This window comes from Halictus rubicundus, chromosome 2, assembly GCF_050948215.1.
Source record: "Halictus rubicundus isolate RS-2024b chromosome 2, iyHalRubi1_principal, whole genome shotgun sequence".
In the NCBI taxonomy this organism is placed as follows: domain Eukaryota; kingdom Metazoa; phylum Arthropoda; class Insecta; order Hymenoptera; family Halictidae; genus Halictus; species Halictus rubicundus.
In genome coordinates this window covers 8,833,162-8,847,890 of record NC_135150.1, presented here as the reverse complement: position 1 = coordinate 8,847,890, position 14,729 = coordinate 8,833,162, and the positions used below count along the sequence as shown (strand labels likewise).

At 37.6% G+C, this 14,729-nt stretch overlaps 1 protein-coding gene and 1 long non-coding RNA gene across 2 annotated transcripts in view; one reads left to right on the top strand and one right to left on the bottom strand.

Annotated features, from left to right (window-relative positions):
* Window positions 1–11,311, bottom strand: part of LOC143364556 (uncharacterized) — a 39,852-nt gene extending 28,541 nt beyond the window's left edge. The window contains exon 1 of the long non-coding RNA XR_013084181.1: window positions 11,179–11,311. This is a non-coding gene — a long non-coding RNA (uncharacterized LOC143364556). The remainder of the gene's footprint in view (window positions 1–11,178) is intronic.
* Window positions 3,590–6,667, top strand: LOC143361997 (uncharacterized). Its single transcript, XM_076801771.1, has 3 exons — window positions 3,590–3,664; window positions 3,878–4,057; window positions 5,873–6,667. Exons 1-3 carry the CDS (start codon window positions 3,590–3,592, stop codon window positions 6,665–6,667), a joined length of 1,050 nt encoding a protein of 349 aa, XP_076657886.1.
* Window positions 11,312–14,729: the final 3,418 nt, after the last annotated feature.

The following is a 14,729-nucleotide window of genomic DNA, read 5'->3' as shown; positions in this document are numbered from 1 at the left end:
AGGTATGGTTTGCTTTTCCACTATTCCACATGATGCAGCCACGGCTTCGAAAAAACACAGTAAGGACTCTGAAAGTAGAGGCTTTACCCTTACTCTATTTTGATTTTATGTACGAGCTTAAAACAGTTTAAATGTCTCAGATAAAAATTTTCGTAGAAAATCCAAGGCTCTCATATTTTTACTCGCCAGTGTATTATACATACCGTGGATCCAAGAAGTATTTGAACACTATAAATACCTCATTCTAAAAAAACTACTTATATTTAAACTGCGATAATTTCGTACAAAATTATCCCACGACAATAAATGTAGACTCATTTTAAAGAAGGAAGCCTTTAGTTTTATAATTCGTCGTTTATTTTATTCTACAATTTTTTCATGATGTAACAAGCAAGAAGACGCTTTTTTTCTAAAAAATGCTACACATTCAAACGTCTGTGAAAACTTTTAATCATGTTTTTTTGCGACGGAAACCACAATAGATTTAAAGATTGAAGCTTCCTTCTTACAATGACACCTTGGAAATTGATGTACGATTTTTTTTACTCGGTTTATCGAGATTTGAATGAGAAATGTGACGCCAACATTACACTATTGTAAGTTGGCGGCCGTGAGGGCTTAGACGACCGAATTTTCTCCTCATTTTTATTTCATAAAACAGTGAAAATATCGTATATCAATTTTCGAATCTATGGCAGCTTCATGTACGAGAAAAATTTTTGAAAATTTTTTAAGACTTTTGACTTTGGATTTTTAGGAGAAGTGGGTATTTTTTAGGAGAAGTAGGTCTTCAGTTTCCCACCTGCTACGTCGTGAGAAAATATCTTTTAGAGGAATTTGAACATTGCTTTGCGAAAATAGAGGCTTCATGATTTAAAATGGGGCCAGTCTCAAATTAAATATCGAAAATTTTTCGAGAATCGGAAATGTTTAAATACTTTTCGGATCCACAGTATGTGCATATTCATTCAACATTTATAGTATTTGTTAATTTTGTGAAAGGTCGATAGTGTTAAATAGTGTTAGATAGATAGATTGTTTTATTATTATATGGTAGCATATTCTGTCCCCAATCAAAAATGAAATATAACTTGTAATAAGGTAATAGAGAATGGTATATAGATCAATACGGTTTACGCAATTTATTGTCCAATTTAAAAGTTAACGAGATCGATCGTGCGTGCGTCAATGTAAGCAATGGCTGCAATGAGACGGATCGGAATAAAAAACGGAAAGCACTGGTCGTAAACGGAAAGATGTGAAAAACGTGGGAAAACTGGGAAAATGTAGCGAAGCAATAAATCGGGAGGTAAGCGCACGAAAATTCGAGAGAGATCCCCATCGCTAAATGGGCACGAACGTTAACCAGGTCTGAGGGAAACCATAGTAAAGATGTTAGAAAACAAGAAACGTCGCGAAAAAGTTAAGGCAGAGCAAACACGGGAATGCCGAGGGGAAATAACTATACAAGGCAAGCTTGTCGAAACCTTGAAAACGCTCGGAAAAAAATGTAGAGGTGTAGAAATGTGTAAATGTGTCCTACATACATAAAATAACAAGCAATACATTTTCAACACGATTCGCATTGTACCGTAACATAAACTGAATAATGAAAATATTAATGAGTAATAAATCTCTCTCCCCGTACGTTATACCATAGATTTACTTATTAATATGCAGACGGGGCCAAAATTAAGTGGACAGGTAAGTATCAATTAAGTTTTATCAAATTAACATTAATATTATACAGGACGGGGCATTTAAATGGGAACATTTACGGTGACTCTCACTAATATTCGGACGCTCTTAAAAATCGCATAACTTTGGACATATGACATGAATCTTTTTTGAGAAGTTAGAACAGTTGGTTCGCTACTTAACGTGAAAAAAATGTTCGACAAAAATTGCATTTGATCGAACTTGCAGAGGAAATACTAAAAGTTGAATTTTGCAACTTTCGTATGTTACATTTTTATTTTGTATGGCTTATATTAAAAGCTTAAAAAGTACGTTTTATAGATCTGTATCAATTATACAAATATTGAATATTTCATCTAAATCGGTCAATGTTGCAATGAGCTACAAACGTTTAAAGATGAAACTCGCAGAATTTTGGCCTTGTCACGGAGTTTCGCCATTATGTGATCATCTTGAAACATTTGTAGCTCATATTAATCATATTCATATTTATAATGTTGTCCACGTGTTTGAGCAAATTAACCGTATGCTACTAGATCAATTTGTCACTAAGCAGAGCCTTGTTCACTTTTATCAGGAGAAGGGTTCCACACAGTAACCCATTACATGCTGTGAAGAGATGACATGTTGACTAAGCAAAGGAATGCGGGTCTGATTGCAATGTAATAGCCCCATCCTCGTAGGATCTATAAGCCCTATCACCTGTCACGCGTGCCTTGGTTATTGGACGGAACAAACACATCTACAAATAGCATTGCATGGCAAAGAGAGCAATCAGGACTGCTTATACCTCAAAGGTGCAGTCAAGTTCAACACACCGAGGACGGTAATGTCTCAGTATAGTGACAACTTTGGAATCGAAGTGACACAGTGCCGAACAAAAGTATTGGCACAGACCGTGCCTTCGCATAAAATTGTCAGCAAGTCTGTACAGAATGCTATTCTCTATTTAATTTCCTACTCTTTCAACTCTAAAGTTTAAGTATCCCATGAATCTTGAATAATTTCGATGAAATTTTCAGTATACATAAAATTCATACAGATCTACAAAACATATTTTTAAAATTTTCAATTAGGCCAAGATATAACACAATTTTTACGTAATTTATTCGGTATTCTTTTTTATAGACTTTTTATAATTACATGTTTTATAATTGTAAATAGTGACGTGTATCGTAGAATATTAAACAAACAGTCACCTCTAAATTCAATTGTTTAAAAAGTGCATTTATATTAACAATCGAGTGGTAAATTGATGATATCAATCTTTATCTGTTAAAAACTACGTATAATTCAAGAGTTTTTTCAATAATTTATTTCGCGATAAAAAATACCATAAATAAATAAATTTCTCCTTTTTACAATGACACCACAAAAGTTGACAACAGAAGCCGCATCTGATGAGTATGATTTTTTCCCAATAACGTCGGAGAACCTTGAAAAGATTCCTTAGGTCGTTTGAAGTAATTTATTCCTTAGCGAAAATTACTGCCTCGGTTCTGTTAAGGAGTTACTAACGAAGAACACGGACCAATCAGAGCGCGACTATAGTGAACAGATTCCGGCTCGGCGACAGGTCCCGGGTGGGCGTGTCATTGCCGTTGTCCGTCCGCTATAGCCGCGCTCTAATCGGTCCATGTTTTTCGTTAATAACTCCTTAAGAAAGCCAAGGAGAACATTTTCTCAAAGGAAAAAGTTGCTTCAAGTGACTCTGGTAACTTCCCTTTTCGATGAAGTACAATATTTTTGGGACACCCTGTATATTGATGAAATAGTGTCGACGTAAACATTGTCGAGGAAGTAGGAGGCCGTCCGGCAAGCAGACCAGTCATCCCCGCACAGTAATCACGTTACCGGTCTCGGGTTATGCGACTATAGAGACGTAACGAGGATGCTCCAATCAACGGTCGTCGAAGAAGGACGAAGAAAAAGAAACGGCCAAGTCGGCGATGTTAGCCAAGCTCAGGTAGCAATTGCCGAGCAACTTCCGCGAAAGTAGACACTCTGGATCAAAGCACCCTAAACCAAAAGAGAAGCAACATCAGGAGTCCACTTATACGGCGTGTCGCACAGACAACAGGGCGCATCGACTACCCATCAGCACGACAGAGAAGGGGGAAGGAGAAAGGGTTAACCGGAATAAGATAAAAGAATTCTGATCCTGGTTCCTCGATGTTAGCCGACGTACATGGAGACAAGCGAGCCGCTTATGCCGGAAAAATGGATCAGAGATGAGTGTGCTCACGCTTGTCGTTCCGCGAAAACACAAAGCTCGCCGAAATACGTGGGCTCCGGGACTCGATCCAGAGACTGGGGCGATGGGTATAGTTGGACGGCAGGGGAAATGACGAGGAAACGAGTAAGGAAACGGGAAAGCGGTCGAGAAGATTGCGGGAAAAGGAGCGGAGTCGAAAGGGGATGACTCGAAGAGGGAAATGGCTCGACCTGAATATCTCCGGCGAACTTTTCTATGAATACGCCATATAGCGAGGATGGGGGGGGGGGAATACGAAACACTGCGCCCCTCCCCTCCCCCAAGAATCGGAAACCAGAAGGGAAATGAGGAAGGACGGCTGACGAGGCTAAGCCGAATCAACCGAAGGAAGAATCATTTTGAAACTTAGACGTGCCGAACCTCCTCCTTCTCCTATTTCTTCCCAGTTCCCCGGTCGAAGTACAACAAATCATGTTAGAAAAATAATTGCGCCAGAAGATGTGGGCCCCTTCTTTCTAATGACTCGGACCTTGAAATGACTGGGACTCCACCTGTTACGTTTCACGTACGCGTTGCCGTACAAGGTAAATCTTCAGAAAAAGGGGAGCTACAAAGGTCACCATTCAGAACAACCTTTTCCTATATCTTTCCTACATATAATTGGCGGCCTTTTTTAGTTTACGAAAAAATTATAATATATATAATTATAAATTATATTTGGTATATAGGGTGTCTCGGCTAAACGGGACCGTCTAATTATTTGCCTTATTTACTCTTGAATTTATGGAATATAATAACTTTTGTTTTATATATGTACACACAGTGAATCCATGTTAGATGTCAGCAGCCCGGGTCTTGTCGTCTTCGGGATACTATTCTTTGATGCAGTGCTGAACGTAGAAAAGGACAGCGATAGTCACCGCCATTTACAGTTCGTCGTGATCCGTAAACACGTCGTAATTCGTGTGTCCTATGAGTTATCTGTCAAAGTCACAACGAGGAAATGCAGCCGACGAGACCCTACTATTCTTTGATGCAGTGCCCAATGTAGAAAAGGACAGCGAAGATCGAGAACTTCTTTATCTTTCATTATTTTTTTATGGGACTTTCACCAACATATTCGTGGCATTTTTCTGATTAAAATGATACCAAACACGATACAATTCGGATCATATTTACAATAATTTTCCGTTAGTATAATTTTAATGGGAAGCGACTTTCATCGTTCATTACACAAGTAAATATTATCGGAATTATATCATATTTGGTATCATTTTCGTTAGAAAAATGCTACGAACATGTTGGTGAAAGTCCCATAAAAAAATAGTGAAAAATAAAGAAGTCTTCTCATTAGATTAGTAGTAGTCTCCTGGTTTCACATCGATATTCTTGGCCCCTCACGGGGTATAGCCCGCGGTAGTGGGGATAATTCCGCGACGGTTAACTCAGAAGTCTCGGTAATGCATATGCCAGATTCACTGAATGTATCTTTATTACATTATCCCTTAAATGCATGAGTGGGGTCCGCAAAGGACCCCAGTGTTGGATTTTTTGTGTTAACATTTTTAGCCGCGCCATTTGTGAACTGAGAGTTCAGCTATTTGCTTCTGTCAATATTTAGGTTATGTTTAATGTGTTTACAGAAATAAATTGTTGCTGTAATCAAAGTTAGCAAGGAATTAGGTAAGTGGGGTCTTCAATGGACCCCATGTATGCATTCATGTTCCGAATATTTAGTATCTCATTGTACACATATTTTTGCAGATTTTGCACAAAATGGCTAACTGAGAGAAAAATAAACCTCTAACAGAAGAAGAGCTAAGAAAATTAGCTGAAAGCATTGGTGAATCCGACTCTGAGGTGGAATATGGTGGCGACAATTTTGAAATCGATGACGATGCAGAGATTTTGGAAGAAATAGTGTCGGAATAGGAAGACAATTTGGAGGATAATTCCTAGGAAGACTCAGACTGGGAACCAGATGCTGATAATGTTAATATATCTTCAGGTAGTCAATATGTAGCCAAATCAGGAATGAAATGGTTTAGTTGTCCATTTCGTATATCTAAGCGATCTCATAAAAATTATGTAAATGCAAAGCCTGGTTTATCACTGCTAGGAACTGTGCACAAGAATAAGCGTGACATACCTGCTGAAATTAGCATAAAATCCAGAGCCGAGAAATCTTTAATGTTTGCATTTACTCAAGACATAGCTATGGTTTCATATATACCAAAGAAAGGCAAGATAGTTCATTTACCGTCCACTCAGCACGATGATGATATTGTAAGCGAAGCAGATGAAAATAAGCCTATTATGATATTCGATTACAATAAAACCAAGGGAGCAGTTGATAATGCCGATAAACTAGTAAGGGAATATTCTTGCGCCAGAAGAACTAAACGGTGGCCCTATAGATTATTCATGAATATTATAGATATTGCTGCGCATAATTCGTTTATTTTGTATAATTTGAAGCATTCCGACTGGCTAAAAGGTCACCAAGGCAGACGTCGGATGTTTCTTATGCAACTAGGACAGCAGCTCGCACAGAAAAATATGGAAAGCCGTGCTAAAATTCAGAATATGCCAAAATATGTGAAGGATGCACTTAGGGATTGTGGAGTTGAACCGGAGCAATCTACACCATCTAATCACCAACAAGAAACAAGCCTAAAAAAGCGAGGAAGATGCTACTTGTGTTCTCGAAAAGAAGACAAAAAATCTTGTTTGCGAAAGCCACAGAAAGGTTGAAGGTTTTGTGTGCAATGTGTGCCATAATAAAAAATAAAAATTTTGATTTCTGTTATGACTTTCCGATTATATGTTTGGATTAAAATACTTGTTTTTACTTCTACAATAAAGATCCTTAGATGTCATTTCTCTGTTTTCTCAATTAAGCACATTTTAATTTGGGGTCCATTAGGGACCCCACTTATGCATTTACTTAATTTTTTGTTACCTATGCACTTAAGGGTTATTATAGAGACTTTTTTAACGTTTAAAATGAGTTATAATATAAATTTTGTACACGCGCGGTTTTCGGTACAATACTCTCTGGAACATAGACAAAACACATTCACACGCGATCGTCATTTGGATCCATTTGATGATGAAGCTTACATACAGAAAATAGTGTGTCACTAATACATTAGAAATTCAAGAAGGGCAAAATAGATCTACGGGTATAATTGATTAGTAGGCAATGAATTGTATGCATTCATGACAAAAATGAATTCAATGTTTACTCTATATATCTTCGAAATGCCTAGCCGATAAAAGTCCCAGAATTATCCGCAATGCCATAGGGAAATCCCCATGAGGGGCCAAGAAGCTCGAAAGACCACGATCGCCGAGGAGTGTAAGGTCGCGTGGTTCAAAGAATAGTATCTCCTGGCCGATATATGTCCGTGGCTAGACTCGTGTTTTGAACATATATCGAGTAAACACTGTAGACGAAACATAAAACAGTAAGAACATTAAAAGAATTTACTGTTATATTTCTAACTCTTTAAAATCATTAAAATAAGGAAGCCATGTTTATTGAACACTTGTTTGTTATAATCGAGTCAGGACATTTTCATTTTGCATAAAAATCCGCAGTACATTTGTTAGTGAACTTCTTTATTCACCGTTACAATGCGTTTACTTTTCGTTTACTTACAATGAATTTATTTAGCAATTTCCCACAAAAGCATCTTCATAATCTCAACAATCATAAAAATAAACCGAATGCGTTGCTTTGCATAAACCGTTTTTATCCTTGATAATGGATATTCCTTCCTCGTCTATCTTCATTCCGGGATGATAAAATCTCGAGGACGAAAATAATTTCACCGTATCTAGTTCACCTTTCATGCAGAAAGTGAGTTATAGCGGTGAAAAAAAGTGTTCCCAATTTTCGGCCACTCCCGACCGACTTTCCTTTTAAACTCCGCGGGTAATTGCATTATCGGGCAAAAGAAAGAAGTGAACGTCGAATTCCGGTGGATCGGAATTTTTTCGTCACACGGCTTCATATTTATTCATGAGACGGTCAGGATTAAGATTACAACGAGAGAACTGGTCATAAAGTGTCTGAAGGCTGACCGCTCTATTGCATTACGTACATCCGATGTTGTATTTTTTTTTTACCGAGGCGAGCTTTGAGCATACGTCAAAGTGAATTACGCGACGTAACTGAAAATTATGCGCGGCTCGGCCGGCTTTGCGGGCGAAACTCCGCGTACAACGTACTTTTTCGCGAACAGGCCGCGAAAGAAAAACCCGCCGCGCCGGAAATTACGCGACGCGTCCGACCGAAACCCCGCAAATTCTTTCGCGGTGACATTTTAATAACCGGCCATACCGTTTTTAGTTCGAAGATAAACTCCGGCGTAAAACGGAAACGTTTGAAATCGGCCGGCCCAATGACAGCCGGGATCTTTGCGGTGAATGCCCGCGATGCGAAATAGCAAGAATAATTTGAGAATTTTATCGCCCTGAGGAAATTATTTAAGATGGCACTTTGATCCTCCGTTCTAGGTGCCACGATTTCACCCGGAAATGAAAAATTTACGCTGCGGGCGAAGCATGCTCTTCCCCGCGAGACAATCTTACGTTTCACATTCGGTCACGTGATAAAAGGAGCATTTGATGAATATTTAACTATTACGTGACAAAAACATTTGAACACCATTAAGGATCTACACCTATTTTGTTATTCACAGCAAGTGTGCATACGTTTCGTAATTCAATGTTTAGTAATATTATCTTTCTTGTTACACGTTTTAATTCAGCAGCATCGAACGATGTAACAAAACTCTCTCGTATCCTCCGATAAACAATTCGTTTATTACTCATTATATTTTGTTATTTATCGTCCTCGCTTGGAATTCTCCTTCGTCTCCACCTAATCTATTACCTGGATACGGACTTTTTTGCTGATATCGTTTTTCCGCCAGCTCATATTACACTATCGTAACATCGCAGACTTCGCGAAGGCGATACAAGTGTCATCCATAGCAACAAGAGCTTCCCTCGTACAAAATTCTATAACTTTGAGGATGATGGTGTAATTTAATATCGTTGATGAGACTTCCTTGGATCGTGTGGACTCATCCCTTCGAGTATATTTAAGTGTGCGTCCTTTAATTACTCGTGGATATACTACGTTATAACGTAACTTCATTATAACTGTAATTTTCGATCTCGTAAAACCGGACGTGGAACTAATTTCTCTTGATCCCTACTCAATTTTTTCCTAGATTAATCGTACACGAAATTAAGTATCAAAAACTACAGACAAACTACAGGAATACTGCAGACTACGAAATAAATAATGAAAACCGCTGTTTAAAATACGTCTACTACCCCTGGCAGATAATATTCGATCAAAATTGTGAATGTGATTGTTGAACGAATTATGTGGGCGTATATTAAATATGGATAATACTATAGTGTATATATTAGACAAATATGGAGTAAGAGATAATAATATTTTAGGAAAATATTAATGAAGTGACTAATTGTTTTGCTTTTTACCAATTATTGAATAATAAATTGTTTGCCTATATGAGAAAATTGTAAGGACATTTCAATAGCATAACAAAGTAATAGAACATTCTTTTAATATTTCTAACGGTCACAATGACAATAGACATTGCCATAAAAATGTTCTGAATGCTTGAGGATAATTAAACCATCCCTTAAATCAGTGTCTAATTTGCTCATTCTGTACATTGTGAAAAAATCAAACATATTCATTGTTATATTAATATTTTCTTTACATATGACATCATTGCATTTACTACTATCGTTAATGGAAATATTTTCTAAATTGAAGATGTGAAGAATTACAATGATGGATACTTGATTTGTCTGATTGAATAATTTTTTCCAGAGGTAATATGTAGCTGACAATAATAACTAAGTGTCCATATTTGATAAAAAATATAATATCTATGTAACGATAAATATAAACTGCATTCAACGTATTTTTCTTGAATCAGTATTTTTGAAAACAATACAATGCGGAAAAAATTGGAAAGAAAATTATCGTATTTGGAGGGGCACATAAGTCTGTGTGGGTGAAGGTCATCTGAAGGTCATATTTTCCGAGATCTTACGAACAGTAATGTTCTTTTAAATGGAATCCCCTACCTTTTGTATCGTAAATCGATTGAGTAAATATGCGTAAAAACAAATTATGCGTAAAAATGTATCGACCTTCCTATGTCCTAAACGTAATAGCTAAGGAGATATTATCTACCTACATACTGTAACGTGCTTGAACCGATGTTCTTCAACTTAAATATGAGCCCCTTAGTTGACAAGTGAATTGAGTCCACTTTCTTAATATTACACTATCGGAACTTTTATGTAATAACATTACCAAAAATTAGGAGCAGAATATAGGTTTATTCGAAGAAAATAAATTGAACATATAGTACTTATGATAGAATAACTTGAAATAAAAATCGCACAAGTCCAAAACATTGTATTTGAACCACTATTCCAGAAATTTTTACGACCATCTCATTTAAGATGTAAAATTGAATTTTACTTTTTATAAACAAAAACACGAGATATACGTAAGTTGAGTTGATAAATAAAATAAACATTCACAAAGCTTTCTATTTCAAAAGAAAACAAATTTTTTCAAATTTTGGACTTATACTACCTGTCAACTAAGGGGCTTATATGGTAAGTAGATATGGAAAATTATTTTGATCATACCTCGTTAAGTATTAGATTTAGGACATATGATAATCAGTACATTTACACGCAGATTTGGATGCTCTAACGATTCACGATACAAACGGTAGGTAATTCCATAAAAAAAAAACAGCGTTCGTAAGATTTCGGAAAGAATGACCTTGAAATGACCTTCACATACACAGACTTGTTCCCATTCAAATATGATAACCCCCCAACATTGTTCTGTATCTGTATAAATAACAAAGTTATTGGCAGAGTTAAATGTGACACTCTGTATAATAATTTTCTTAAAAACGTGATTTCATTGATTTAAGTTTATTCCACACAGTATGTTACTCGTACCATGTTACACTTCTGTGGGAATAAATTTTTCCGAAATATCGTACACATCTCTTTCACATTACGTTCGACAATTTAACATCAAGGGTCACAATTAAGTTATAGAAATGAGGAGTGTATGAGATTTGAGGACCACCCTAGGCTATAGTCCTGCGAAACAGACTGTATTCGTGAAAGGAGCTGGAAAGATAACCTAGCGAGCATAGCAAACATAAGTAAAAGCATACCATTTAACACATGGACGGAAACCGTGGTGGCTGCCGCGACATCCGCCAGCTCGCAGCTATAGTTACCGCTGTCCTTTTTGTTCGCGTTCGCTATGTAGAGCCTGGACACTGCTCCGTTGGTGCCCATGTCCGTCTTCACGCTGAAACAGAAAGCAGAGGGTCCCTGTAGCAGCCGTGCGAGACCCTAAGGAACGTTCCTTTAAACGGAAACCAGACGTTCACCGTCTCGGTGACTGGGTTCTTCTTCCTGCGTTGCCCGGGGGGGGGGGGGGGGGGGCAGGAAGCCTTGGAAAACACGGAAGACGACAGTGAAGGAGTTTGCCTTGAATCGTCGCGGCAAAAAGTGAAGATTCGCAAAAAGAGGGAGCAACCGGGACGCGGAACGAACGGAAGGACTCTGAAGGATCGGCGCCGATGAAAAATGGTCGCTGGGGAAACTGTTATTCTCACCGTGAGTCGTTGACCTACTCTACCGAGGAGAGAAATCAAAGACTAATGCAGCTTGATATTCAGTGTCTCCTAGTCTCTCGACGCTCAACGGATCAATTCTGTTTTGTTCGCTCAGATTCGGAGGATCGGAGTATTGAACCCTTGGGCATCGTTCGACTAAAGCATATCGAATGAAATTTTATTGGTTATTCGTTCATTCGTTATTCGACCAGAGTTCCTCGATCTTTATTCGTTATTCCTTTATGCTTTACTACCGAGGCGTGCTTATCGCGTGACCGGCTCGAATTTCAGTTTGGGTTTACACTACGGTCAATTTTGGACGATGTCATTTTTTAGAGTCTTCTCTAGTGTCTTTTTGACGAATTTATTGTTGTATTAATCGGGTACGGATGGAAAGCATCGGCTGATTTATTTGAGAAAGTCGCCAGGCTGTATCGCTCTCGATGGCACTTGGTCCTCAGCTTATGGTTCCAAAAAGAACGGAAGAAGAATGGAAAAGAATGGATAAAGTCGAAAATCGTCGAAACGCGAGTTAGATTTATACACGGTAGTTCACGGAAGTATTCGAACGTAAATCAGAATAACTGTCTCAAAATTAGACCAAACGGTTTGACTTTGTTCGAACAATTAGAAGCATTGATTTACTAAATGACGTGTAAACAAGGTTTTGAAAACATTTTAATTGGTATGTATTATATGAAAGAATATACAGGCGCTTTTTAAAATAGTTTTATTGGATCCCGTAATGAAAATTTATAATAATAAAATGTATCTTTAGAAGAAGTTGTACTTGAATAACCTAATAAAACCTTAACTTTCAAGAACTTGTCCTTATCCGTTCTCATTGGCGCTTTTAACGTTAAGATATTTTTAAGAAAAATTGTACGGTTCGTATCTTAAGTGAAACCTGTGAAAAGATTCTAGAACTCTTTCGATCCCATATCGAAACAGGAAGAAAAAACTCGATACAGGGTTGACAAATCATTCACGAATAAATTATTGCGGTTGATCGCGAAAAAGTTTATTCTCGAGCTCCAATCATCCGAGTCGTTTGCGATCAGAAAAGTTCGACGAAAGGGAGAAGCAATAGGTTGAGGAAAGTGTAAATCAAGTTGCACCCTTCGCGGAGCGTCTGCTACTGACAGATCGACCGTCCTTCGTCCGTAAAAGACGCGGAATGGAAGGTAGCGCAGCATATTACGTGTCCTTAATACACCCCGGCAGTCTACTTGTCTAAGCCAACGTGAAACAGTTTCATTCGATTTACGAGACGCGCCTCCTGGTAAAGACAGAGAAGGAATTTACGAGTGTGTTTCGTATGCCGATTGGACCGTTCGGAGAATTTCTTTACGCGTTTGCGGTGATATTGAATTACGGACAGGGGATACGACCCTTCAGCGTATGACGGAATCTATTTCACGAGGGCTACGAAAAGGTGTTTTTTATTGGGGACGCGTAGCCAATCGTCTGAACGGGATCATTATCGGGGGATGCTGAAGCCGATCCTCTAACATATCAACCCTCAGCTTCAAATTAACGCACTACAAATTTTTTTCGGCTACGCTCTTCTTAGGGGACAGTTGCCGACATCACTAGACTACGGATTTTATATACTTGTAACAAAGATGAGTAGGCGGCATTCAATACTCCGAAAACGTTCGGAGAATTCAAGAATATCGGCATATTACCCTCGATTTATTAAAATTATTAGCCCTTCAAGGACGACATCAGTACACCATGATTCCGACGAATTGTATTTAAATATTGGTTACACATGCTCAGGTTAAACTTCACCATGGCAACTTAGAAATATTTAATTTTTTACTGTATAATCCTGTATATATTGACGTGAAAATGTCAAAATTCGAAGTTATAAGGCGAGGAATTCACCGATTCAAAAGTTGAGCGATTTTAACACGTTAAGAGCAGAGTTTGTATCTAAGACATTCCGTTCAAGCAAGTAACTGCAAGTTTGTGTCTAAACAGAAGTCACCTTTCCGAGCCGACTGACGCATCGCCTAAACGAAAAGCTTGTTCCATGACAGCTTATCCCAGAACAACGTGTAATCGCTCAACTTTAAACACGCATAACTTTTGAACCAGCGAATTCCTCGCCTTATAACTTTGATTTTTGGCATTTTAACGTCAAGGTGTACAGAATTATATGGTAAAAAGTTGAAAATGTTTGGGTTGCCAAGGTGAAATTAAGCTCACGACCAAATTATTAGACACGATTCTTTTATTATTAGATTCGTTAATGCTTTATCATTTTTGGGACACCCTGTGTAATCTTTTCTAGAATTTTAACACAGTTATGGAAAATATGAGAAAGTCTAAATCACCAACAGATTACGGTAACATCCTTAACTTCATCCAATATCCACCATACAGAAAGAAACCGACGACCGGTTAAACAAAGAATGAAAGTTCTACTTGTTTCCTATTTCTTACAATTGACACAATTTTTATTTTGCATAAAGACCCACAGTCTACATATCACTTAGCTCTACACGACGCATTACTTAGCGGACGCCTATTAGTATGATTCTCAATGGATGTTCTATACACACATTGTGAGCCGGAAATCGTAGTGTAAACGTACAAGGGGTGATCCCACATAGAAAAATCAGAAAAAATTTTGGTATAACATTTTTTTATCTGAAGCTTCGTTTTCGAGAAAATCGAGTTTTAAAATGCAGCGAATACGCATGCTATTACATGGGAATTATCTGCTGCGTCTGGCCATGACCAACCAATTCTACTTCCTTGATATACCAAAGCACGTGAATCTGACGGATGTTTAAACTTAATTTTCTTGAAAACGAGCCGTCAAACGAAAAAATGTTAATCTGTTTTTTTATTCATTCTTACACGTAGAATCATCCCCCATCCAGTTATACTACGATTTTCGGCTCCCCTCTATATTAAAAAGGAACCTATAAATGAATAATTGAAGTTGAATAATTGTTTCAGAAATACTAATTGTAAGTTACGAATCATAAACGATTAAGATCTGTTAAATAATCGTAAGTAATGTGTTAAGAAATTTTTATTTTTGTGAATGTATATACAGGGTGTCTGATTTTAATCTATAAATGCGA